Below are 24,569 nucleotides of genomic sequence, written 5' to 3'. Positions count from 1 at the left end.
GTGGTCCCAAAGTCCCTGCCTGGTGACAGAAACTGGAGCAGAAGGATTAAAATGACCAAATAGCAGTGGACTAGAATGACCAGGATGTTGCAAATGTATGGGGATCCTTGATGGTGGCAACCACGGATAGGAATCTTGAGACTTTAAGAACCCCCGAACCACACCCTGCTAATGATGGACTGGAAGCCAGGCTGGGTCGGAACGGGAACTGTACAACGTGGGAAAGCAGAGTGTGCTCTGGGAAGGGGCAGCAGCTTGGCCCAGGCACTGCTGGTGATGTCCATCTGCTGGAAAGGTCACCCACAGGTGGTATGCGTACCTGGCCTCACTGTCACCCCATGGTCCTGAAACTCCCCTGCTCTGCTGTGCTGGGAGCTGTGTGCTCAGTCTTAGCCATACTGAGACTGAGCCGTAATTTCTAAGTGAAGACGTCTGCTAGACAGATGGAGGTGCCAGACTGGAGCTGGGGGATGGGGAGGAAGTTGGAACTGGAGATAGATTTAGAGTACTCTGCACTGGGCGGCTCACTGGTTCTTGTGCTGTTTTAGTGAGTGTTTATGTATTTAACTCTTCTTTAAGGGGTCTATGACTACACGATGAGATTACGATCAAAGGGAGTAGAAGGATGTTCTGTTTTGGTAAAAGCATTGGCAGAAAAGTTCCAGGGAAACTTTAGGATTTAATCTTCTGACCTGGGTTGCCATAGTACCAAAACATATTTAAAGCAGGGTAGGGTGGGACTTCCTTGGTGGCGCAGTGGTTAAGAATCCGCCTGCCAATGCAGGGGACATGGGTTCGATCCCTGGGCCGGGAGGATCCCACATGCCGCAGAGCAACTAAGCCCCTGCACCACGACTACTGAGCCTGAGCACTAGAGCCGGCGAGCCGTAACTACTGAAGCCTGTGCGCCTAGAGCCTGTGCTCCACAGCAAGAGAAGCCACCGCAATGAGAAGCCCATGCAGCCCCACAAAGAGTAGCCACCACTCGCCACAACTAGAGAAAGCCTGTGTGCAGCAACAATGACCCAACATATAAAAGCAGGTTAGGGGTAGCATAAAAGGGGCAGAACAAAATAGGAAGCAAGTGGGGGGGTCAAACCTTACAGCTAAAACAAAATAAAGATAGAGGGGATCTAAATTCTCTGTTTAAGGAAGACTGTATTTAAGCTATTGCCTGCTAAGTGACCCTGCTAAGGAGACAGAGCATCAGCCTGTATTTCCCCCATTTCTCACTCCTGAACTTTGTTGCTGCTCACATTTGTGTGGTCTAGGAAAGAGGGGATAGGGCTGGGAGGGAAAGAAAAGAACACACATCCTCTTCTGCTCAGCGCTGTGCGAAGGGCTGAAGTGAGGTCTAACTAGGGCTCCGGCAGCACCCTGCAGGCGGGCAAAGGAGGGGCCATGGCAGCCACTTCCTGGGATCTTACCCGCCCTGGGGATTAACTGGGCATAGCACGTGGGGTTGAAATTCCGAGGCCTAACACTTGCTCTCAGAAGCGGACGGTCCCTGGGCACACGAGTGAAGGGCGGAGCTGTGGGTTGCATCAGCGCTGTTGTGAAACCCGTCTCCCAGGCAGGCGCTCCTCCTGCAGGGGAGCGCGCTGTGCCATCACGTGGGCTTTCCAGCACTGAGCTGTGGGCAGGGCTTCTAGGGACCCATCCCACTCAAACTGTCGCCTGGGGTCGGGGGTGGCAGAAGCTCACCGGGTGAGGCTTGTGCTTTTGGAGATGGGCCTGCCCAGCTGCCGGACAGGCAGGCGGATGGACAGGGAAGGCAGGCTCTCCTGGGCACAGAGTCCCACAGACAAGAGGAGACCCACCTGCAGTCTGACGAGGGTCTGGTGGATTACGAGAAGGGCTCCTAGAGGGCTTCAGGGTGAACTGGGGAGCAAATGAACATGGAACTACTTCTGATACCTTTTTCCCTGGGTTTGCTGGCAAGGAAGCGAGGTGCAGTTTGGGGCCCATTGTTAGCCTTGTAATTGCTCTCTGCCATCCTCACGGAGGGCTAGTGTGGCTGCAGGGATGACACATCCTGAGGACTGAGTCGCCTCCGCTCCAAGTTCCCCTCTGATATCAACTTAAATGTCACTTCCATGACCCCGCATTTGGTTAGGGGTCCCCAGCATGTGTTCCCAGCATATGCTCTTCTTTTCAGTCCTGGTGGTGTCTTTATTGCCAAGCCTTTGAAGGGCCCTAGTAACAGTTATGGGTGACCTTGGGTTGAATTTGATTTTAGGCATGCTTTGTTTTGTTTTGTTTTGTTTTCCTGGAATAACCATCGGTAGCTTTCCTGATTTCTTATTTTCTTCTCTTCTGCCTCTAACACCTGATTCTTCCCTTGCCACGGAGCACACTGGCCCGCCCGCACCCCCTTGGCCCTGATGGGATGCCATCTGGGCAGGCCGCTGGGGTGGGCACGGCTCGGTGGGGGCAGGAGGAAGAGGGCCTCTCTTTAGTTTCTGAATCTCTTTCCTTCGTGTTTGTCTTCAGGGACCTGACCCTTCTCAAAAAAAGGAAAAAACACCTCGAGTTGTGTATTTAGACACGCACATGTGTTTTTTTTGCACGTTCCCGGCAGAGCTGCTTCCTGGCTGCTGCCTCCTGAGCGGCGGTCGCAGGAGGCACGGCGTTTTTAAGCAGGATGAGTTGCTGTCGAGCGGCTGCTCTTCTGCACCCGGGGCCATCAATCTTGTCTTGAACGCCGGGCCTGCGGGTCTGCCCGCTCAGGCTCATCTTTCTGGGGCAGACTTATTTACGGAGCCGCAGCAAAGGTAATCTCACTCCCCGGGCCCCGCGGCCTGGGCCTCTCTCAGCCACTCTTAAAAATAGCCCGAGACGAGGAGGAGAGCCAGGGTCCGGTTACCTCCTGCACGCGGGATCTGATCTCACCTCGCCTGCTGCCCCGGCAGCTCGGCCCCGCCCAGGGGCCGACGCTCAGCCTGTGCGTCCCTCTCCCGCTCACAGCTCCAAGCTGGTGGTGGTCTCCCTTATGGGAAGCGGGGAAAGGCTGGGGGGGGGGGTCCCTCCCAGCCACCTCTGTCCGGCCAGCTGAGTGGGACCTCTCAGCCCTGGAAGCGGCACGCCTGTCTGTGGAAGACTGCAGGCTGTCAGAAGGGACGAGGGGGTGCTGGGTCCCAGGCCTGGAGTCACGGGGCATACCTCGCGGGGTGATGGCCGGCTCCCCCACCTTTACCCACCCTCCCCCCGAGTAGCAAACGCCTTGGCCAAGCCCTGGAAGCTGAGGAATGCCCTCTGTCCCCGTGTGCCATGTTCTTTCCCGACCGGCTTCCCTAGAATCTGCCTGCCCGCTCCACGGGGAAAAAAGTGTTCTCTTCCCAGGCGCCGCAGTAATTCCCGAGATGACCTTGGGGAGGCCTTATCCTAGGAGGCCTTGGTTTCCTCCCTTGTGCAGCTAGGGTGGATGATTCCAGCTCCTGGGTGGGATGGACTAATCAGATGGGGGAGAAAGAGCCTGAAGTGATTCTGTCTGGAAAATAAGGGCTCTGGCGCTGCAGTTACGCCTGGATTGGTGAGCTTGCTTCATTTCTTCCTCAAGCGTGTGCCTACTTGGGTGGGTGGGTGTTGGACTGAGTGTGTGATGTGTGTGTGTGCATGGTGTGTGCACACGCTCACAGCTCACTAGTTGTGGACACTTGTCATCTGTCTGCCTCACAGCCTCCCCACCCCCACCCCTTTCGTTCTCTTGGATAGGAAGGCTCTGGGCTCCCTGTTCTCTGCTATAGACTGGATCTTGGAGAGATCCCTGGGGAGATGACTGAAGGGCAGGTACAGATGAGGAAGTTAAGACCGAAGGGAAGGCAGTCTTGTTCCAAAGGCCCAGGACATTCAGGACCCAGCCTGGCTTCTCCCATCCCGCTTTTCTCCCTGACCTTGCCCTCACCTCCAGTTACATCGTAAGGTTCCTAAATTTTGCCACGCCCTTTCCTACCTTCCGAACTTTGCACCTGCTCTTTATTCCCTTTGTTTGGACTCGTTCCTTTCCATGTGTCCCTTTACAGGATGCCTCCATGCTTCCTCTAGGAATCAGCTTAAACGCTCCTTCCCCTGACACCCAGCCTCTAGCAGGAGTCCCTCGGGCTCCCTCGTCCTTTCCCAGTTGCGGCACAACATCACGCCTGATTGTAATTGCTTCTTTAACCATCTCTCTCGCTGCCAGAGGATAAGCTCCACAAGAACAGGGCCCTTCCTGTCTTACTCATCACTGCCCGGCACAGTGCCTGCCACCTCGATGGGACTTGGAGCATATTTGAATTAATCATGAATGAATGAGTGAACGTGATACCTGACAGGCGAGTGAGGACGCAGCGCTCCTGATGCCCGTGTTCCCGGCGCAGATGAGCGCACGTGGCTCTGTTGTCAGTGGGATCGCCTCACCACCCCGCCCCACCATCATGCCCGTCCTGGGTTGCAACAGGAGAACTTGTCCAAGCACCCGGGCGCACTTCAGAGAAGGCAGAACCAAGAGCCCAGCTTTCTGAATGCTCGCTGCAGGGAAAGAACGCGGAGGGCTCTTGGGCAGCCTCTGGGAGGAGTTAACTTTCCCCAGTGCCGCTTCCAGGGCTGGTGGCATCGGTGGCATCTTGAAGCTCGTGCTCGTCTCTCTTCCCACTGATTCATGTTTGAGTCGGACGCAGCCGGCTCCCAGCTTCTCCCCTCTCCTGCCCTGACCCCGCCAGGTTGGGTCCCGGCCCCAGGCCCCAGGGTGGGGCTGCTCTTCCCAGCTCCTCCCTGCCAGCCTCCAGCTCCCAGGAGAGCCACTCCCCTTGGTGGCCGCGGGGTTGGAGGCAGCGGGCTCGCCTCGACCGACGTCTCCACCTGCTGGCCGTCCTGACCCTTGCCGCGCGCAGCTCTCCGTCCCTGCCGCCACTGGCCCCGTCGCTGCTGTTGCTGCTGTAATGTTTTATATCCAACGACCCAGAGACCCTGCGTAGGAAGCTTGGGCAGGCGGGGGGGGCGCTGCGTGCTGCTCCCACAAGGATCTACTCCTGTTGGATGCTCCAGATAAGTTTCCCCCGAGACAAAGTCCAAGGGGGTGGGCGCTAACCCTCTGACGATGTTGCTGTCCGCCCCCAGGGCCTCTTCCATGAAGACTGAGGCCGGCGCAGCTGCTGAGAGCCTGCTGACATGACATCGGCCACGGAGTTTGAAAACGTGGGCAACCAGCCGCCGTACAGCCGCATCAATGCCCGCTGGGATGCCCCGGACGATGAGCTGGACAATGACAACAGCTCAGCCAGGCTCTTTGAGAGGTCCCGGATCAAGGCCTTGGCAGGTACTCTTCGGGGCGTGGGGGTTGGGGAGCGGCTCTCCTGGTCCTGAGGGTCCCTGCCCTCCCCACCTGTGCTGAATCCTCTGTGTGCGCGGGCGTGAGCCCTGGCAGGGCGGGGATGGAGACATGGCTGTGGGGCTCGGAGGCCAGGGCCCCTCGGGAGGGGGCACAGATCGGGCAGCCTCTCCTCGCACACGCCCCCCACTTCCTCCCAGGCGGGAGGGGATGCCAAGTGGGCCCTGGCCTCTGCCTCTGTCCTGAGTGACCTATGGCCACAGTCAGACGTGAGAGAACGTCTGGGCGAAGGAGTGTGTGAGGGGTGGGCCGGCGGCCAGGCAAATGTGTGTGGGCCTCATTCTGTACCTCGATCTCCTGCCTGGTCCTGGGTAGAGGAATTGTCCTCTTCTCTGTGGCCCCAAAAGGAAAGGGTGATTTGATAGGAAACTGAGAACAGATAACATCTTCCCCACACAGCCTCAGAAAGGAGGATTTTCTGAACTAAACCTCTTATCCTTAAACTGGAATTAGATTTTTACTTAGCAGATTCATGATAGATTTGTGTGTGTGTGAGAGAGAGAGAGAGAGAGGGAATGTTTTCTCTCTAGTAGAAATGGCTTCTTGTCCCCCTCCTGGCTGAGGTCTGATTCTTGGGACTTTTCCCGCCCTCCAACCCCTGTGACCATTGCCTCCCTGGAGCCCTGCTCAAGGCAGGGTAGCTGTGTTCTGACCCTACAAAGGAAGCTGGGGTTACGTGGGGTCGTGTGTGGGTCTGTACGGGGAAAGGGGTGGCTTCCTTCATCTGCTGCACCAGTGATTGCCCAGATCGGGCTTGTTCCCCCGTCACGGACTGCTCCATCTTCGCCTTGTTTGAAGGGCACCACCTTTCCCATAGGCACTCTCTGGGGTGATTCCCCCACCGCTCCTCGCTCATGGTCCTCTCTGAGGTTCCTGGTGGTTCCAGGTGCCTGGTCTCCAACTGACCTTGAGGCATGAGCAGGGCCCCTCTAAGACCATGATGACCTTTCACCTCAGGCATGTCTGGGCCTGTAAAAGTGTCTGTAAAAAGGATGAGGTATCTCATTCCCTTGTCGTGGTGGGGAGTCTTTTCAGGTCTCAGCCATCACCCTTTTGGTCCTTACTCTTTGCAGGAAACTCCCTTTCCTCTTCCTCATCTCCTCCTCACCATCCCTTGCCCTGCAGAATCCTTCCTTGGTTTTCCTTGGGGATGTACGACAGCACCAACCCCTTGCTTTTGCTTATGTAATTTTAACTTCTTTAAGTAACCAAACTTGGAATTTGCCTGTCTGGTGACCTTTGTGTCTTGTGCTGGCTGGGTCTGGCTGCAGGGATCCTGGGATACAGCTGGAGGGAGAAGGGTACCATATTCCGTAAAGTTTGCCAAAGAACAGCTTGGAGTTTGACTGTCTTTTATGTTTCACAGATAACCTGTTTTTTAAGAAACCGAGGTAAATTCTGTTTTAACAATTATCAGTCGTATTCGTTCTATGTGTAAAGCTAAACCCCTCCCCAGACATGAACGTGGAGAGGAGGGGAACAGAGATGAATTCAACATAGTATCTGTCTCTGAGGAGTTTATGATCTATTAGGGAAATGAACACTGTTCATAATTAATTAGCACGAGTAGAATTAGAGAGCTGTGGGAAAGACATAATTAAATAGCAGTGAGAGCACAAAGAGGGAGATGCAGGGAGAATTAGGGACTTGTCCGTGGAGGAGGTGGCCCTCGGGCTGGGGAGTGAAGGTTGTGTGTGGTTCTGACAGGCCGATGGGCTAAGAGTTGGTCCAGTTGCCCGATATATATGGTGGCCTGGTCTGATCAATGCGCAGCCTGGGAAACTGATGGAAGGGAAGTGGGTTGAGCAGGTTGATCAGGAAAGGGCCTCCATCAGCCTTACCTGGTCCTCACTACGAGTGTGCATCTCATCTATCAGAGCATCTGAAAGCCCCCCAGGAGGAGCAGAACCACAGAGCGTAGAGTCGTGTGCCTGGATCTTAGCCATGTAGAATATCTGGCTAACAAGTAAGCACGCAAGTTTGGGGTCCATTTAGGACTTTTTAAAACAAAGAAGACCTTAACCAGATTACTGACTTTCCTCTCCTGAGAGTCCACTCTGAGTGACCTGTGGGAGAAGCTAAAGCTTTGAGAAGATCCAAAGTAGAGTGGCTGGAAGGGCCATCCTGGCGGGCAGGCAGAGCAGAGGAGGGGAGCATCGTCTCCCACACCTGTCTCTCCACTGGTTTTAACTTCGTGACGTTTTTCTCTTCAGCGCCGTCTTTGGGGCTGCCTTAGCGGTCTAGGCTGGGGTCAGCCTTTCCAAAGACGCTTAGGGAGCAGAAGCTGCCTTTGCTCCCCCCATTTCAGCCTGCTCCGAGGCCACTCCCCGCTTCTAGGGGTACTACGGCAAGGAAGGCACACAGCCCTGTATTTCTTATAAGATGGTGGTGACCTGCATATAGGTGTACGTGGAAGGGTTGGAGATGTTGGCTTGGCCTTTTCCACCTGAAATTGAAGGTCCTAGGACAAAGAGGAAAATGTCACAAAACCAGATTCGGGTCCTGGTTCCACCACTAATGCTACTGCCATGGAGGACAGTTCAATTAACCTCCTGTTTTACAAAATGAAAACAGTAGTATTTTCCCAAGGTTGTTGTGAAGATCAAGTAAGATAAGGTTTATGAAAGTTTTTTATTAATAAAATACTAGGTGAAAGTTAGGCAATCTTCTTAGGAATAGTATCTTCCTTTCTTCCTTCCTTCCTCCCTTCCTTCCTTCCTTCTTTCTTTCTTCTTTGGCTGAGCAACTTGTGGGATCTTAGTTCTCTGAACAGGGATTGGATGCAGGCCCTCGTCAGTGAAAGCACCAAGTCCTAACCACCGGACCACCAGGGAACTCCCAGGAATAGTATCTTTCTGTCCCTTCTGGTCTCCCAGTTTCAGACATTCAAGATCATTAGCTCAGTCAATATCCCAGTTACCTTGGCCTGTTCTAGGGCCAGTTTCTTCCCTCTTAACCCCCATCCTCCTTCATCTTGGAAGGCTTGGGTTGGAAAAAAAGATCCAGGGACCAGTGAAATTAGGCTAATGTTTGCACTTGGAGCACTTGGCTTGGTCCCCAGGGACCCAATGGCCATGGGGATGAAGCCCCCTGCTGTGCAGATCTTTCTCCTTAGGCAGCCAGCCCGGATCCCAGGTGTGTCTCTGCCATTAGCTAGGTGACAGGAAGGCCCAAGAAACCAAAAGACGATGAGGCCTTGTTAGATGCTCTTGCTGGTGTGGCCGCTCTACCCGGTTAGACCCATGGTTAGAACACTTGCATTTGGTTAACCGGACTCCATCTATTCTGCCTCTTAAGTCATCTTCTTCTCAGCTCCAAAGGAAACACTCCCTATTCTGCCTTTCAAACCATTCCCAGCTCTTCCTCGCAGAGTTGAAATAAATAAGTCATCTGGTTCTTCTGCCTGGAAACTGCCATGTTGGTATACAAATACCTGACTTCTCTCTAGAATGAATTACTCTGGATTTGAAACTGTGGATCAGCCTGACTAAAGGGGGGGGGCGGGGGCGGGGTGTAAGAAAACACTGCAGGAGGCTCCTGGATGGGGATGGATTTGACCTTGGCAATGCCAAGGTGAGGGTTGGGGGCCCAGCAGGAATATTTGCCTGGTAGGTCCCTGGACAGATGTTGCTCTCAGTGTCAGCCTCTAAGGCTGGCAGTGCTTCCTGAGGTTCAGTGGTGGGTAAGTCCTGAGGCTTCTTCCTGAACAGCAGGCCATTCTCTGCTTTGATGACTGCCTCTGGCACCCTCCTACTTTTTGAACTTGCTTTGAAAGATTAGAGGAAGGGGAGCAGCTGGAAAGCCCAAGTTCCTATCGCTCCAGACAGGTTCCAGCTTTCGTGTTTCAGTAAAAAGGTTCCCAGTGTCTCCTCCAGCCACCCTCATTGTCACTCACCCCATTTCCTGTCCTGCATCCTGGGCACCATTAGGTAAACGTTTGCGGGTCTGGATGAGGGATGAAGCACTACAGGCTGCAGGGAATGTCTGATCAGAATGTCCGCCCTCTGTGCCCTCTCCCCTCATCCCAGAGGAGGCCTCTGCCTGCACACACCCTTGTACCTGGTTGTGGACCCCTGTGATTCGGGTGAGGATGCTGCCTTTGGGCAGATGTGGTCCCACTGGGCAGCGGGGGAGGAAGGCAACAGAAAGATGCCCTGAAAAGAGAAACCTGTGCGTCAGCCTCCTTCCCACATCCCCTGACTGCCTGACGCATGCACACAGCTCAGCATGCCCACATCCCAAGTGCCGCCTGCTGCGTGATTTCCAGCTCCTCCGTGCAGAGGCATCTGGAAGGCTGCAGTGCAGAGAGCAGTCTGGGGCCTCCTGAGGAGGCTGTCAGGAGGGGAGGACCCTACATGTCCTTCCTCCCCTTCTTTGGCTCATTGAACAATTACTAAGGGACAGACTACACAGAGCCTCCCTTTTAAGATGAAGTGCACACTCTGCTTTTGCCTTTAAATTGGAATCCAAGTGATGTTTCAAACTAGAGACATGCTTCCTTTCTGCGTTCTCTTTGTAGCCTTCTTACTAGAAATGAGGTGAGGCCCGCGATGAGGTTGGTTGAGGACAATTCAGAGAGCGCGACAGGGCAGCGGGTGCACGGCAGGCTGTGTCCCTGTGCTCTGAAGCACATGGTTGCTGCCACTTTCAACCTTGGACGTCTTCCAGACCCACTGTGCCCAGGCCCCAAGGTTAAGTTCTGTGACCAGAAGGTATTCCATCAGAGCCTAGGACAGTGGTCCTCAGACCCTGCTGCTCCCTGCCCACCGGCCTTGACCCCCCGGAAACGCCCTAGAAAGGGTGGTAGGGACTCCTTCCTGACTTTGGTGGCAAAAAGTGATGCTTTGTCTCCTCCCACCTGCCCCTTTCCCCACCTGCACCAGGATGCCGCTGAGCCCAGGTGTCCCAGTTGTGTGAGAATGGGCTTGGTATCCGGAGGGTGAATGATGTCTTTCAGAGAGCAGGCTTCCACCACAGCTGTGCGGGGAGGGCCAGCAGCTTCTTGGCAGCCAGTTAAGTTGACAGTTTCAAAAGCAGCTGCTGGAGACCAAGGCATCAGGTGTGCATGGCCCAAATGTCTCCCTTAAGCTACCTGTGCGAACAAAGGTGGTGTCATTAACGAGAGGTTTCTAAAATGTTTTCTTCTCCGATTTCAAAACGTAGAATGGAGTTCTATTTAGAGAGTATATATTGGGGAAATGTTCTATTCACGGAAATATCTTAAATCATCAGCAATCATTTTAATATACTGTCAAAAGAAAAAAAATAATTGACTCAGCAGCTTTCTCTTGGAGGTCAGCCATTGTGAGTTCTCCTTCCCGCCCCGAGACAGGCCACTGTGCAGAGAAAACTGCCATTACCTGTGCCGGCCAGCCTACAAGGGAGGCCAGCGTGCCGCCTGCACTGCATGCTCAGGGCAGTCTCTGCTGCCCAGGACATGACGCTTTCTCCCATCGTCCCCTCGCGCTAAAAGCTGTTCTTCCTCCTTGAGGATGCTTTGCATAACCACGGCTGTTCCCCTGCTCTGGGTGACTGCTATCTATCATCAGGAAGATGCTTTATCAAATATTAATACCCCGAGGTGGATAATGAGACTCTGTTCCCTCCTCACGCGGTGCAGTCTGAGTGAGCCGTGTTAATAGCCTCCTCCATCTTTGGGACATTCCTTGTGGGCTGTCGGCTTCGTTCCCAAGGGCAGGTTCTGACACCAGGCCTTGACTATGCTTTTGGCTCCTGGGAGCAGCCGGCACCGCCTCCCCTCTCCCCCTGTGGGCCTCCCCCTGCCCTCCCGTGTGCTGCTTGGCTGAAGAGGTGCCAAGAGTGTCGTTTTCAGAGCATCTGTAGCAATTGTTCATTTTCCCTTTTTATCGTGTCACTGAGAAAAAATGACAGGGAGGCTGGTAGCAGCTGAGTCTCTGGGAGCATTTTGCCTCCAAACCCTTTGGCCTTCAGGCTCTGGAAACTGGATCAACCGGGGCATCTCGTCCTACAGTCTCGTGAGGGAGAAATACATCAAATAATCACACATGTGGCTTTGTACGTATAGACTGTGTGTCATGACAAATTATGATAAAGGCTATTAACTGGGAGCTGTGTATTTATAACATAACCCGCAGCTTATAACTCACCCAAGGCCCTTGTCTGAGTGAGAGTGTAGGACTGGTGGGTAGAGACAGGAGGGGCAGGCTGGGGCCACATCACAGGGGCCTTAAAGGCCATGGGTATCTTTAAGGTCCTGGCAGGATGCAGCAGGAAACTCGAAAGCGATGGCTGAAGAGTTTAATGAGGGGACTGTTTGCAAAGGAATGGCAGAGTTGAAGCATCAAAGCTTGGGAGCCTTTAGCAGGGAGAGCTGTAGGCTTTCAGGAGGAGGGCTGTGGGCTTCAGTTAAGGGCTAGACGGATGGCACTGCTACCAGCCCATCAAAGTGCTTTTCATGTGACATGGTTACATTTAGCTCTGAAAGATCACTCTGGCCTCCATGGGGAGAACAGGTTGTAGAGAGGCTACACGAAAGTCCGAGAAAGAGAAGGTGGCAGTGAGGGTCAGCGTGGTGGCCACAGGGAGGAGAAAGTGGTCCATCCCCACAACATCATTCTTCTGTCCTCCCGCTGCCATCACGGACTTTCCCCAGTGAGATGACCTTGGCCAACTTACTTTCCTGCTCCTCTCGGCCCCAGCTTCCTCACCTGTAACAAGGGGTTTGAACCAGATGATGCAGGAGACCTTTCCAGCTCGTAGCCTGGGAAGAAGCTCCCTTGAGGCAGCGCTGACCACACTCCTTTACCCTGCACTGTGGAGCTTTGGCTCCTGGCTTGGGGGAAGGCAATTGATCCTTTTCAGTAAATCAGTGGGTTCTCCAGAAATTCTCTCTGTTCATTAAAAGCTAGGCTGAGGCTGAGTCTTGGACCATCTTGACTTCTGTGGCCTCGTGTTCTCAGCGAGCGTCATCCCTCCATGCAGCCACCACCTGTGTGCACAACAGTGCTTGGTGTTTGCACAGCTGCTTAGTGTTCTAGGTGCTTTTTATCCAGATGATCTCACTGGCCCTTCAACCACTCTGAAGTAGGTGAGGTATAGCTATTACCTCCCTTTCTAGATGAGGGAGGTCTCACGGCGGGAAGTGCCAGGGCAAGACTGGAATCCCAGGTATTAAAATCAGCCTGTGCTGTGGAGGCTGCAGCACTTGGGCTTCTTGAACGTCCGTCAATGCGCACTGTCTCCTCCTCTGCATCCCACCTGAGACACTTCTTCCTATTTTTCCTTTCACCACCAGCCTTTTGAGCCTCTTTGATCAAAGCCCAGAACTCATTTTTACTTCTGTCCTACAGCCTCCGAGCGTGGTCACCTGCCAGGGCCAGCTGACCCTTGTTCTGTGATGTTGTCCAGTTTGGCTCTGGTCATTTCACTAACATAGTTCACATGTCAGTGAGGCCACAGCACCTCAAACAGACTTCTGCAGCCGCCTCAGAGCTGGTTTCCGGGCTCCAGCCTCTCCCCTGTCCAATCCCATTTGTGCAGGGCAGTTGGAACCTTTATCCGCCAACAGATTTTTAGTGAGGTGTCACTTTATCTGGCTCTTCTTTTTCTAGAGTATAGAGTTCATATTCCCTGGACTCTCCTTTGCCTTCTTTGCTCTGGTACTAATGGTGACTGCATCTTACCCTCACCCCCAAAACACGCACCTGTGTACACACACACACCCACGCACACGCACACGCACTCATTTGCCAGTTTCCACCAGACCCCTCCTTCCCTCCTTGCCATTCTAAAAGCGTCGTCATCTTCAAGCCCCAGATCAAAACCAGCATTCTTCAAAAAAAAAGTGTTTAATTTAAATTCATCTATGATAACTTTTCTTTTCGTATAATATAAAGACCCGATTTGATTTTATTTTTTAAAAATAGGGTGGTTACTTTTGTATCTTTAAACATTTTTATTACACAAGAATATACTTAGTGTATGAAAGATTAGAAAAGCAGATAAAAAAGAGAAAACTAGAGACGTTGTTAATACCCCATATAGATATTGTAATGCCTATGGATACATGACTGTGTATGTTGGTGTATAAATGTTAACATTACCTATAATCTTAGAATGTTTTTCACTGAACAATATACTCTAATATTTTTGTGTCTGTAAACATGCCGATTGTAATTTTCATGGCTGTGTAGTCTTCCTTTGTATTAACGTACCCAGATCTAGTTAACCAGCATGTTAGTGTTCAACTTTGATCACCTTTAGACTCAGTCTTGTGTGCTTTATTCTTGCACTTACAAGAGTCTTCTGCTATTTCCAAAAATACAATGAATAAACTTGGATGTAGATCACTTTGTAAATGTATGTCTATCTGAAGGATAAATTCCTAGAAGTGGAATTACTGGGTCCAAAAGTGTGTACAGTTGTAATTCTGATCCGTCTTGCCAAATTGCCTTTTATACCCTCTCCAGAAACATATGGATGTTTTTTCCCCCACATCCTTGCCAATATGGTATTTTATCACACTTTTGGATCTTTGTGCATCTGATAAGTGAAACATACTGTCTTGATGTACTTTCATTTTACTTTTGGACTTTTAGTATGAAAATTTTCAAACATGCAAGAAAGTAGAGATAAAAGTATAATGAATCATCACCTAGATTTAACTGTTAATGTTTGGCCATATTTGCTGGTCCATTTGGGGACAGAAGTATTTTTAAAGTAAACTGGAGATTATCATGACATTTTACTATCATACTTTATTTTATCATAATACTTTAGTATGAATATCTGAATAACAAGAGCATTTCACACCTAGCTATATTTCTGTTATTACACCTAATAAAATTAACAATTCCTAATACAATCTCATACCCACTTCATATTCAAATTTCCCCAGTTGTCTCGAAGATGTCCTTTATGATTAGTTTGTTGAGACAAATTAAGGACTGTGTATTAGGTTTGTGTGTGTGTGTGTGTGTATCCTTTTAATTTGTACTTCTATTAGAATAGCTTGGACAACTTTTTATGCATTTAAGAGACTTATAATTTTTTTTCTGTTAACTCTTTGTTCACATTCTTAGTCCATTTTGCTATTGGATTGTTGGTCTTTTTCTTCATTAACTTGTAGATGTTCTTTACATACTAGGTAAGTTAGCCCTTTGCAGTATGTTACAAATACGTTTGCTCGTTTGTTTGACCTTGCTTATGGTATTTTATCTCACACAAAAATTTTTTAATGCAGTTGAACTTTCAGTCTTTTATTTTATGGCTTTTGGATTTTGTTTTAAAGTTGGAAGGCCCTTCCCTACACTGACATTATAAAAAACATTCTATCGTGATTGATTTTGGTATTTTTATGGTTTTGTTTTGTACATTTCAATTTTTGACCCCAGTGAAATTTATCCTGGAGTATGAGATGTGAATTTAACTTAATTTTTCCTGGATGATCATCTAACTTTGTCAACACCCTGTACCCAATAATCCATCTTTCCCCTTCATGTTTGAAGTTCCACCTTTATCAGATATTAGATGTCTATGTATACTTGGGACCATTTCTGTTCCACTGATGTGTCTATATATTCATATGCTAGCACCACACAGTTTCATTATTATAGCTTTATACTGTACTTTAATATTTGTTAGAAAAAAAACACCTGAGAAGGTTGGCTACCCTCTATTACTCTTCTTTTCTGAAACTTTCCTAGCTATTTTTGTTTATTTTTGTGACAAATTTTCTAATCATTTGTCTAGTTTCCCTCCAAATTTGAATTATATAACACAAATATTTTTTAATAATATTAAATACACAAATTTAGGGTACATTGATATCTTTATGATATTGAGCTTTCCTGTTCAAGAATTGGGTGTGATTTTTCCATTTGTTCAACTCTTTGGTGTGCCTTGGGAGACTTTATAGAGTTATGTAGATTTTGCACAATTGTTTTTAAATATAAGCTGAAATGTTTTGTCTTTTTATTATCATTGGGGATTTTCCAAATTCCTGTTTCAGGGAATGATCCTGCCACCCCTTCAGTGGTTCCTGTCGCCTCTAGGATTAAATCTAAACTTCTTAGCTTTTCCTTCAAGGCTTTCCACATCCGATTTAAAACCTATTTTCCCATGTTTTCTTCTAACCTGTAGCTAGTCAGCAACCCCTGAACAAACGCCATCCTTTTATGCATTCCATCTTGTGGCTCCTCTCCTTCCTCCTCTGCCTGTGCAAAGTGGTTTTCTTCATGAGCCCCGCCTTGAGCGCTCCAAATAGAAATGACCTCTCTCCTCTTTGACCCCTGACCATTTAATGTATGTGCCATGTATCTGATAACTAATCCAATATTATCTTGTGACAGCTTTTGTATTATTAAACGAACTGCCCTTTATCTCTTGTGTGGTTGCAAAACTATTTGTGGGTCTGTGTCTCATTTCCTCAACGAGATGCCAGGCCCTTGGGGAGAGTGAGCCTCCCTCGTACTCCCTGCAGCATCTGGGCCCTGCAGGCAGTGACGATAGCAGCAGCAATGATAACAGAGAGGTTAAATTTACCGCAAGCGCTGTGTGCCAGGTACTGTTTTAAACACTTCCCATGTGTGAACTCATTAGTGGGTAAATACTTGAGTTTTGTTGGGTGTATTTGACCTCACACTAAACCTTTGAAGGGACATATAAAAGAAAGGGGGACTTCCCTGGTGGTGCAATCGTTAAGAATCTGCCTGCCAATGCAGGGGACATGGGTTCGAACCCTGGTCCAGGAAGATTCCACGTGCTGTGAAGCAGCTAAGCCTATGAACCACAACTACTGAGCCTGTGCTCTAGAGCCCATGAGCCACAACTATTGAGCCCCCACGCCACAACTACTGAAGCTCATGTGCCTAGAGCCCATGCTCCACAATAAGAGAAGCCACCGCAATGAGAAGCCCGCACACCGCAGTGAAGAGTAGCCCCCGCTCACCGCAACTAGAGAAAGCACTCGCACAGCAACGAAGACCTAACACAGCCAATAAATAAATAAATAAATAAATTTATTTAAAAAAAAAAAAAAAAAGAGCACTCAATCACAATACCCAGACAGTAGCCAGTAATCCTAGCTAGCTGGTCAGAGAGGAAGGGGAGTTTTGTAGGGAAGCAGGAGGATGGCCACAGCCTAGGAAGGAAAGGAGAGAGGAACAGACAGCCAATAGAGAGGCCCTGAGCTGGATGGTTGCAGAGACGTGAGTATTTTCTGAGGTTCCGGTGGCTTTGAGTCAGGCGGTGCTAGTGGACTTGCCCCCTTCCCTGCACTGGCAGGGTTAGGGCTCCGGAAATAAGGTCTGGCCCATGGCAGGGCCTTGCTGAGGCCTCTTTTCCATGGCAGTTGTCTTCAGGATGGCTCCGGGTCCGCTGGAAACAGCAGGCCCAATGCTCGGCTGCCTCCCCAGCCTGTCTGCACCCCCAGGGTTCCCAGCTCAGCTGGCTCTGGCTCCATCCCCTCACCCCCCGCCTCTCCTGAGTGCCTTCCGGGAGTGGATGCACTGGACGCGCTGATGAGGAGCAGGCAGTGCCACGAGCTGATGGAAATTAATCCCCACCCCTGGGCCTTCCTCTCCTTATGACCATCATGAGCCTCTGGGAATCCTTCCCCTGTCTCAGCACTGCAGACTGTTTCAGGGTGCTGGGGACCCTGGGTAAGTGCACCCCAGCCTTCAAGTAAAAGGCAGCCAGGAGGCCGCCCACCTGAGCTCTAAACCCGCCTCCAGCATGTTGGGGTCCAGGAAGCATTATTAGTGTGTTGAAAACTAGAGAGATCTGAGGGTGATTTGCATCTGCACAGCATGAGTGCAGGCCCAGCAGCCTAGAATTCAGTTCCATGTCCCAGCTAGAAGCTCTTCCTTACACGCTGCTGAGCACAAATAAATGGGTCTCAGCACCCACGGAAGGAACTCTTTAGATTCTTAAAGACAAAAGGAGAAGGGAAGAAAGGACTTTGACTTTTTGAAACACTTACCTCTAAAGGGGCAAAAAAATTCCAGCCCCTTGCGCAAAGCTCCACAGATGGGAAGGGTTAGCCTCTTACAGAACAGATCGGGTCTCCAGGGAAAGCATCGTGGGGCTGAGGCTGGCTCTGCTGAATCTAAACATGCTCCAGCATAAATGCAATTGCTCTCTGTCCAATATATCATCAAAACTTCAGCTACATTTTGCTGAAGCAGTCCTTGAAATCAGGGAAGTGGTCCAATAGATAAAGGGGGCTTTTTTGCCCAGAGGCCCAGAATGAATAAGTGCTGTTTTAATTTTATAATATTTATTATGGATTTGTGTAGTCAGTAGTAGTATTTTTCATCTTCTTGGAAGTCTTATTTAGATGGCTTCCATAGAATTCTTTACACGTGACTCCAGCACGCATATTTATAATAGAGTTTGTCTGCATCAGGGACAGGGGCTCTTTCCTGTCCTTGAATGCCCCCTCCCACCCAGAGCCTGGCCCCTAATGGCTGTACAGTGAACAACTGCTGAATGAATGAATAAGCAAATAAAGGGTCTGCGTTCCTAACACCAAAATAGCCATGAAGTAGGAAGGAATTGGATGCTGTGAGCCTCAGGAGCCGCCGGAATTACACCCTTGAGGCCCTGCTGGCTGGGCTCCTCTTTTTGTTGTTGTTACGTCAGACATTTAATAATTTAAGAAGCCAGCCTTTCCATGGTGTGGGCTCAGCTGAGCAGACATTTCGCCTGCTCCCCACAGCACTGACACTCCCTCCTGGCTGGACTGCTCGGAGTCTGCCCTGGCTGTGACCAGCCTGGACACTCTCCCCCGGGACCCTCTGCGGCCCTACGCCCAGCCATACCGCCGGGTCAGCTCCCGCCTGGAATCCTCAACCAGAGCGCCCAGAAGCAGGTTGCCACAGACGGTTCACTAAAGCAAAGGGCTCTCCCTGTTTCTATCTTTTCTGCCCATCTTCTCTCTCTCTCTTTCACCCTGTCCCCATTCTTTCTGCTATCCCAGGCTCTGTCCTCTCTCCGGCATCTTGATCAAGCTTCCCAGCCCCCACCAGACAGCTACCAGGATTTATGTCACAGTACACTGTATTTATCTTAACACAGGTGCTAAAAGGTAGTCCACCCGAACGGGTGCAGCCTGGGCCGGAGGCTTGGTTTGGGCCGAGGCTGCTTCAGGCTGGGGGTGGCATGTCGGCTTCCCAGGTCTGAAGATGGGAAATCCTACCTGCCATTCTGGGGCAGGAGGGAGAGCTGAGTGCCACGCACAGCCCCCCGCCCAAGCCCCCGCTACCCTTCACCGCACGTGGATAGCGCATTCCACAGGATCTCGCTGTTTCCATCCTCACCCTTCTCCTCTACCTACCAGCCGCTCCTTGAGGGCAGGCAGTTTGTTTTACTTTTATAAAAGTAGCAGCAGGCCTGGCGTAGGAGCTGAATAAACCTCTGCACAGTCAGCTACAGTACAGCTCTGGAGACCTACTGTGTGCCAGGTTGCAGGCCTTGGGGTTATAGAGGTGAACAAGACAGACAGATTGTGCTGGGCTCAAGGAGCCTGCAGGAAAGAGATTTCAACTAATCCAAGTACAAGGAGAGAGGAATGAGAAATGCAGATGCAGGGGTCGGGGTTCCCAAGGGGCGACCGAACCTAGGCAAGGGGTCACAAAAGCTTCCCGGAGAAGCACTGTTTCCACTGACTCCTAAAGGATGACCAGGAGTTAGGTGAAGAGGGTGGGGTGGGGTGGAGGCACCAGGAGAGAGCATTCTAGGCAGAGGGGATATTTGTTGGATGGGTGGACAGGGGAACCTGGCATTGAAATCTGAGCTCACTGGCCCAGTGGTACAGAGCATTCTGACGGGCACACAGGGAAGCAAATGACTAGATTAAGGATGCTTTGGTACCATGGTGGTGGAAGTTACTCTTCATTGCCCCAGTCATGGCACGTGGACCTGTGTCACCTAAAGGCTATGCTCTGGTCACAAGTGCTCCTTGGAAGGGGATGGAATAGATACACCAACCTCCTCTGCCAGGGATGGGGCAGCTCTGGGGGTAAGGTGAAAAATCCTTCAGCCCCATGTCACATTGCAAATGGACCCTGCCAACCTCGGCACCTCACCCAAGTTTCTTCTCCCCACCCAGACGAGCGGGAAGTTGTTCAGAAGAAAACCTTCACAAAATGGGTGAACTCGCACCTGGCACGTGTGTCCTGCCGCATCACCGACCTCTACAAGGACCTGCGGGATGGGAGGATGCTTATCAAGCTGCTGGAAGTGCTCTCTGGAGAGATGCTGGTAAGGCCCCTTTCCCTGGGCCCTGTGGCTGGGGCTGCGTCCCCTCTTCAGGAAAGACATGGTCCAGGGCCCTCTCCAGTTCTCACGGCCTTCCAAGGGTTCTCCTGTTCTTTGGGGAGGTTTCAATACTAATGACATGAGGTGTCCGTGTGGCTGGCTGGGTTCTCGGAACGTATTCATCTAACTATGTCCCAGCACTAATGCAATGGCTTTCCATCCAGTATATTATCAAAACTTTTGTTAATTTTGCTGAAGCATTTCGGAATTTCGTGCCTCCTTCTGGCTGCTCCCACCCCTTCATGCTCCTCCCAGATGCCACGCAGAGCTCTTGACCTTCTCCTCTTGGAATCTGGTTATCTGTGCCTGGCCTGCAGCAGGCCCGCCCTCAGCCTCCTTGCACAGGCTAAGACAGATCCCATTATCCAGCTGGGAAAATCTGCATCCTTCTTGCAACCAGGAGGAAAGTGTGGAAGATATTTTCCTGTGTATCCATCACTCTAACAAGTGGAAATTGATTACAGGCCCTTTCAGTCGTAACCCACCTGGCAGTAATGTTGCCTCTGCAGGAGAACCAGATCAAGGCTCATGTTTTGCTCCGTTATTTCCACTGTGACCTTGGGCCTATCAGGCAGGACCTTCTTTGCCTCATTTCCCCCATGTGTAAAATAATACCTGGACCTGATGTAGTAGTCTGCGACCCCAGAGCTTGAATGAAAGGTACCACATTCATCTGTTGCCTTTTCAACTCGAGGCTGAAGTGAAAGAATGCCTCTTACCCCGCTAGAGAGAGTTACCACTAAGAACCCTTCAGATGACGCAGTTACTCATCAACGGTGGTCCCCTTGAGCTTTGGCTGGGGCCATTTGGGGGGTGAGAAGGGAGCAGGTCAGATGGCACAATGGACCCCTTATCAGTCACCAAACTAAAAGCCATTCTTATCACCAACCGGCAGTAAATCCTTCCTAGAACTGTGCCTGGCACATAGTAAGTGCTCAGTTAACTACCTTTTGTGTTACTGTATTTGAATGCCACTTATCACCCAGTCAGAAGGCTTTGTTTAGACCTGAGAACAGTACTGATGCAGCCCACCTGCAGAGCTCTGGGTGCTCAAGAGCGGGAACCTCCGAACTTTGCTGAAAGATTGGGAGTCTCAGGCAGTGAGCATGGGAGTTGGAGTTTGGCGTGGAGGGTGGATGCTGATGACAGGAGCTGGTGCAGGCGTGACCATGAGGTTCTTCCATGCCCACGGGGGCAATGCTATCCCTCAGCCAAGGCCCACGAAGGGAAAGATGCGTATCCACTGCCTGGAGAATGTGGACAAGGCCCTACAGTTCCTGAAGGAGCAGCGTGTGCACCTGGAGAACATGGGCTCCCATGACATCGTGGACGGCAACCACCGCCTGGTTCTGGGCCTCATCTGGACCATCATCCTGCGTTTCCAAGTGGGTCTCCAGGGGCGCAGAGGGGGTGGACGGGGCCTCCCTGGGCCAGACAGGGCTTGGGAACCTTATGAAATGATGAATAAGTGCGAGTGTTTGTGCATGTTCTGGGAGGCCAGGAGCACCTCCCATGGGACAATGCTTGTGGGAAGGAAGAGCCTTCCTGTGCATCACCGAGTGGCTGAAGCTCAGGGCAAGCTGTTCAGTCAGTAGCGTAGTCTTTTGAGAGAGAAGATGGAAATCAGTAGCTGGGCTGAGATCTGGCTGGGACCTACTTTTGTCCCCTTCCCCCCACATTTATAACTCTTTGGTTTTTAAAATAGTTTGGTTCAGAAATTGCCAAGACAGTGCAGAAGATCCGCTTTTATGCTTTTTAGTCAGAAGCTTTTCTCTTCCCACCCTGAAATTCAAGGTCCGTTATTTGTAAGGAAATTTAGAAAGCACAAGGGGAGGAAAGCAGGGCCTCCCGTTGGCTGGTTTGGGGACAGAAAGACCCTAGTTGCAGGAGGCAAAGGCGGGAAGAAGGAATATAGCACACAGCTCCTGGCCTGAAGATCTCACCCACGTGGTCTCAGGTGTCCGGTCTCACTCTCTGGGGGTGCGTACGATGAGACAGTAATAGCAGCAGAATTGGGGAGCAGGAAAAGGCAAGAGAAGCTGCTCATCAAAACACAATACCCTCCAACATTCATGCTGTTCCACAGTCTACATGGCATTGTACTTCCCGAGGAGGAATGAGAGTGCCGTGCTGTTTATTCTCAGCCTCCCCTTAGAGTTTCGAGCTGGCAGTGTCTCCTCTGATGTGGGGAGGCTGACTAAGGCAGGGGAGCTGTCCTCCAGGACCTGGGGCCTCAGGCTGTGTTGCGGCTGCAGGGCTGGCGACAGATGGACGGTTACAGAGGAGGAAAGAGGGAGGGGGCCTGCTAGAGAGAACAGAGGCTCTGGGCCAGATGCAAATCTAAGTCTTCCCTCTCTTGTTCCTGCGCCCACAGATTCAGGACATCGTTGTCCAGACTCAGGAAGGTCGTGAGACGCGCTCGGCCAAGGACGCGTTGCTGTTGTGGTGTCAGATGAAGACGGCAGGGTATGCCCTGGGAACCAGCCACTACCACGTCCTCACCACCCCCTGCACCCCCCAAGCAGCGCTGTCCCCAAGGGACATAGACACCATCACTCAGAACTGTAGCCACTTGGGCATAACCGATGCAAAGTCTATCCTGAACTGATTCATAGAGGCCCAGAATATAGGATTCTATCCCAAGGTTGCCTGGGTCAGACTGTGGGGTCTGTTGGGGGTGAGAGTCTCGGGCCCACCTGATGGGGGAGCCTCTTTGTGTGATTTAACGATTGCCCTCTTATTGAAGCGGCTCGAGAAGAGTCAGGTCCACTCTTCTCCTGAGGTGTTGGCCCTCGGTTCACACACTTGTAGGGACCTCAAAAGAATCTGTTTCTGAGGTCTTAATGTTTCTCTTGGATGCAGCTACCCCCACGTCAATGTCACCAACTTCACCTCCAGCTGGAAGGATGGCCTGGCCTTTAACGCCCTAATCCACAAGCACCGGTAAGAGGGGAGAGTGGCCTGTGGGAGCCAGGGAACCTTGGGGGGATTTGCTCACTTTGCACTTAATGTGTAGGTTACTGTTTTGGGGGATCATTTTGGGTCTTTTTGGCTGTGTTGGGTCTTTGTTGCCGAATGTGGGCTTTCTCTAGTTGTTGCAAGCGGGGGCTACTCTTCGTTGCAGAGCGTGGGCTTCTCACTGTGATGGTTTCCCTTGTGGAGTACGGGCTCTAGGCATGCAAGCTTCAGTAGTTGTAGCACGTGGGCTCAGTAGTTGTGGCACATGGGCTCTAGGGTTCACGGGCTTCAGTAGTTGTGGCTCGCAGGCTTAGCTGCTCCGCGCCATGTGTGCTCTTTCTGGACCGGGGCTTGAACCCATGTCCCCTGCATTGACAGGTGGATTCTTAACCACTGTGCCACCAGGGGAGCCCTAGGTTACTGTTTAAGCTTCCCTGGAATGTTGACACCCGCCACGCCTTCTCCTCTCACCCTCAGCGTCCTGCCTCCCTTCAATCCCCCTCCCCCATCACTGGTGCTCACAGCTCCCTCCTCCGTCCCATCTCCCCTTCTCACTTCTCCAGCTCAGCCACCTCCCTGCATCTGCCCAGGGTCTTTGCATTGTTGGCGGGAGATGCCATGCCCCCTGCCCTCTAACAGCCTGGCTTCATCCCCAGGCCTGACCTGATCGACTTTGATAAGCTGAAGGACTCCAATGCCCGGCACAACCTGGAGCACGCGTTTGACGTGGCCGAGCGACAGCTGGGCATCATCCCGCTCCTCGACCCCGAAGGTGAGCCGACGCCCACCAGACCGGCGGGGCGCCTGGAGGCGTGCGGGCAGTGCTGACGGAGCCATGGGCACAGTGAGGGCTGGTGGCCAGGTCAGGGCTCTGCTCCGGCCTGCTCTTCAGACCCAGGCTGGTTCCCGACACCTCCCCTGCCTGATTGGAGACCCACTGCCGTCTTTCCACCCTCTCCCTTCTTTCATACTTTGTGGTCCTAACATGGATTTCATCCTCTCACTAAAAGCACAGCCCCGTTCCTCTTCCACCCTCACCCGTCACTTGGTGTCTGTAGTTGAACTTTGTGCTGGAGACACAGGGAGATGAACCCCTTGAGCCTGACATTTCTAGCTTCCAGTTGGTCCTGAGAGCCCACCCTTTCCCTTTGCAGATGTCTTCACAGAAAACCCTGATGAGAAATCCATCATTACCTACGTGGTGGCGTTTTACCACTACTTCTCCAAGATGAAGGTGCTGGCAGTGGAGGGCAAGCGCGTCGGCAAGGTACCGAGCTGCTGCGTAACCAGAGTGTCACCATTTCCCCGCTTGCCACGTGCAGGCCTTGACTGAGATGCTCCCTTTCTACCCTGAGAGCATCGTGTCTGGACCCCAGCTGTGAGGGAGAGTGCAGATCATGCCCCACCAACTTCCTCTGAAGCCAAGCATTGCCAAGTCAATGGCTCCCAAGTTGAATCCCAGTGCAGGTTGATGGTCTGTCCTTAATGAGGTCCTAGCCCGTAGCTCTGAGCCGACCTTGCACCTGCGACCCATATCTCATGGACATTCCCACAGGAACAAAATGGGCTTTTACGTGTTGGTTTATTGTGCTTCCGGGCCTCTTAGGCTCCCACAGCCTACCAGGGAGCCACCCCACTGTGCAGTCCCTCACGTAGACTCCTTTCCCCTGCTGGGTTCTTTGCTCCTCCAGGGTAGGGACCATTTCTCATTCATCTTCGTGCACTGGTATTTCACGAAGACAGTGCCAGGAAGCTCTCAATCCCTAATACCCGCCTTTAAATAAACAGGACCTTGGCCTCTCTGGCACAGCGAGCTTTCCAGTCTTTTGCAGCGTTAGGGAGCGGGGAGCTGCTTCCGATCCCGAGCACGGCCGGGCCCCTGCTAACATTGCTGGCCCACTTCCAGTCCTGCCCTGTGCTCAGCAGTGGTCTTGGACTCAGG

The 24,569-nt window shown here is 51.5% G+C and overlaps 1 protein-coding gene across 1 annotated transcript in view; it reads left to right on the top strand.

Annotated features, from left to right (window-relative positions):
- The first annotated feature begins 5,142 nt into the window (after positions 1–5,142).
- Positions 5,143–24,569, top strand: part of SPTB (spectrin beta, erythrocytic) — a 62,259-nt gene continuing 42,832 nt past the window's right edge. Inside the window, exons 1-7 of the mRNA XM_057733717.1 lie at positions 5,143–5,296; positions 19,461–19,612; positions 20,881–21,054; positions 22,044–22,135; positions 22,532–22,612; positions 23,284–23,399; positions 23,782–23,894. Of these exons, the coding sequence (XP_057589700.1) occupies positions 5,149–5,296; positions 19,461–19,612; positions 20,881–21,054; positions 22,044–22,135; positions 22,532–22,612; positions 23,284–23,399; positions 23,782–23,894 (876 nt within the window). The 5' untranslated portion in view covers positions 5,143–5,148. The remainder of the gene's footprint in view (positions 5,297–19,460; positions 19,613–20,880; positions 21,055–22,043; positions 22,136–22,531; positions 22,613–23,283; positions 23,400–23,781; positions 23,895–24,569) is intronic.

This window comes from Hippopotamus amphibius, chromosome 4 (genome assembly GCF_030028045.1).
Source record: "Hippopotamus amphibius kiboko isolate mHipAmp2 chromosome 4, mHipAmp2.hap2, whole genome shotgun sequence".
NCBI lineage: Eukaryota > Metazoa > Chordata > Mammalia > Artiodactyla > Hippopotamidae > Hippopotamus > Hippopotamus amphibius.
This window is presented reverse-complemented; position numbering and strand designations above follow the sequence as displayed.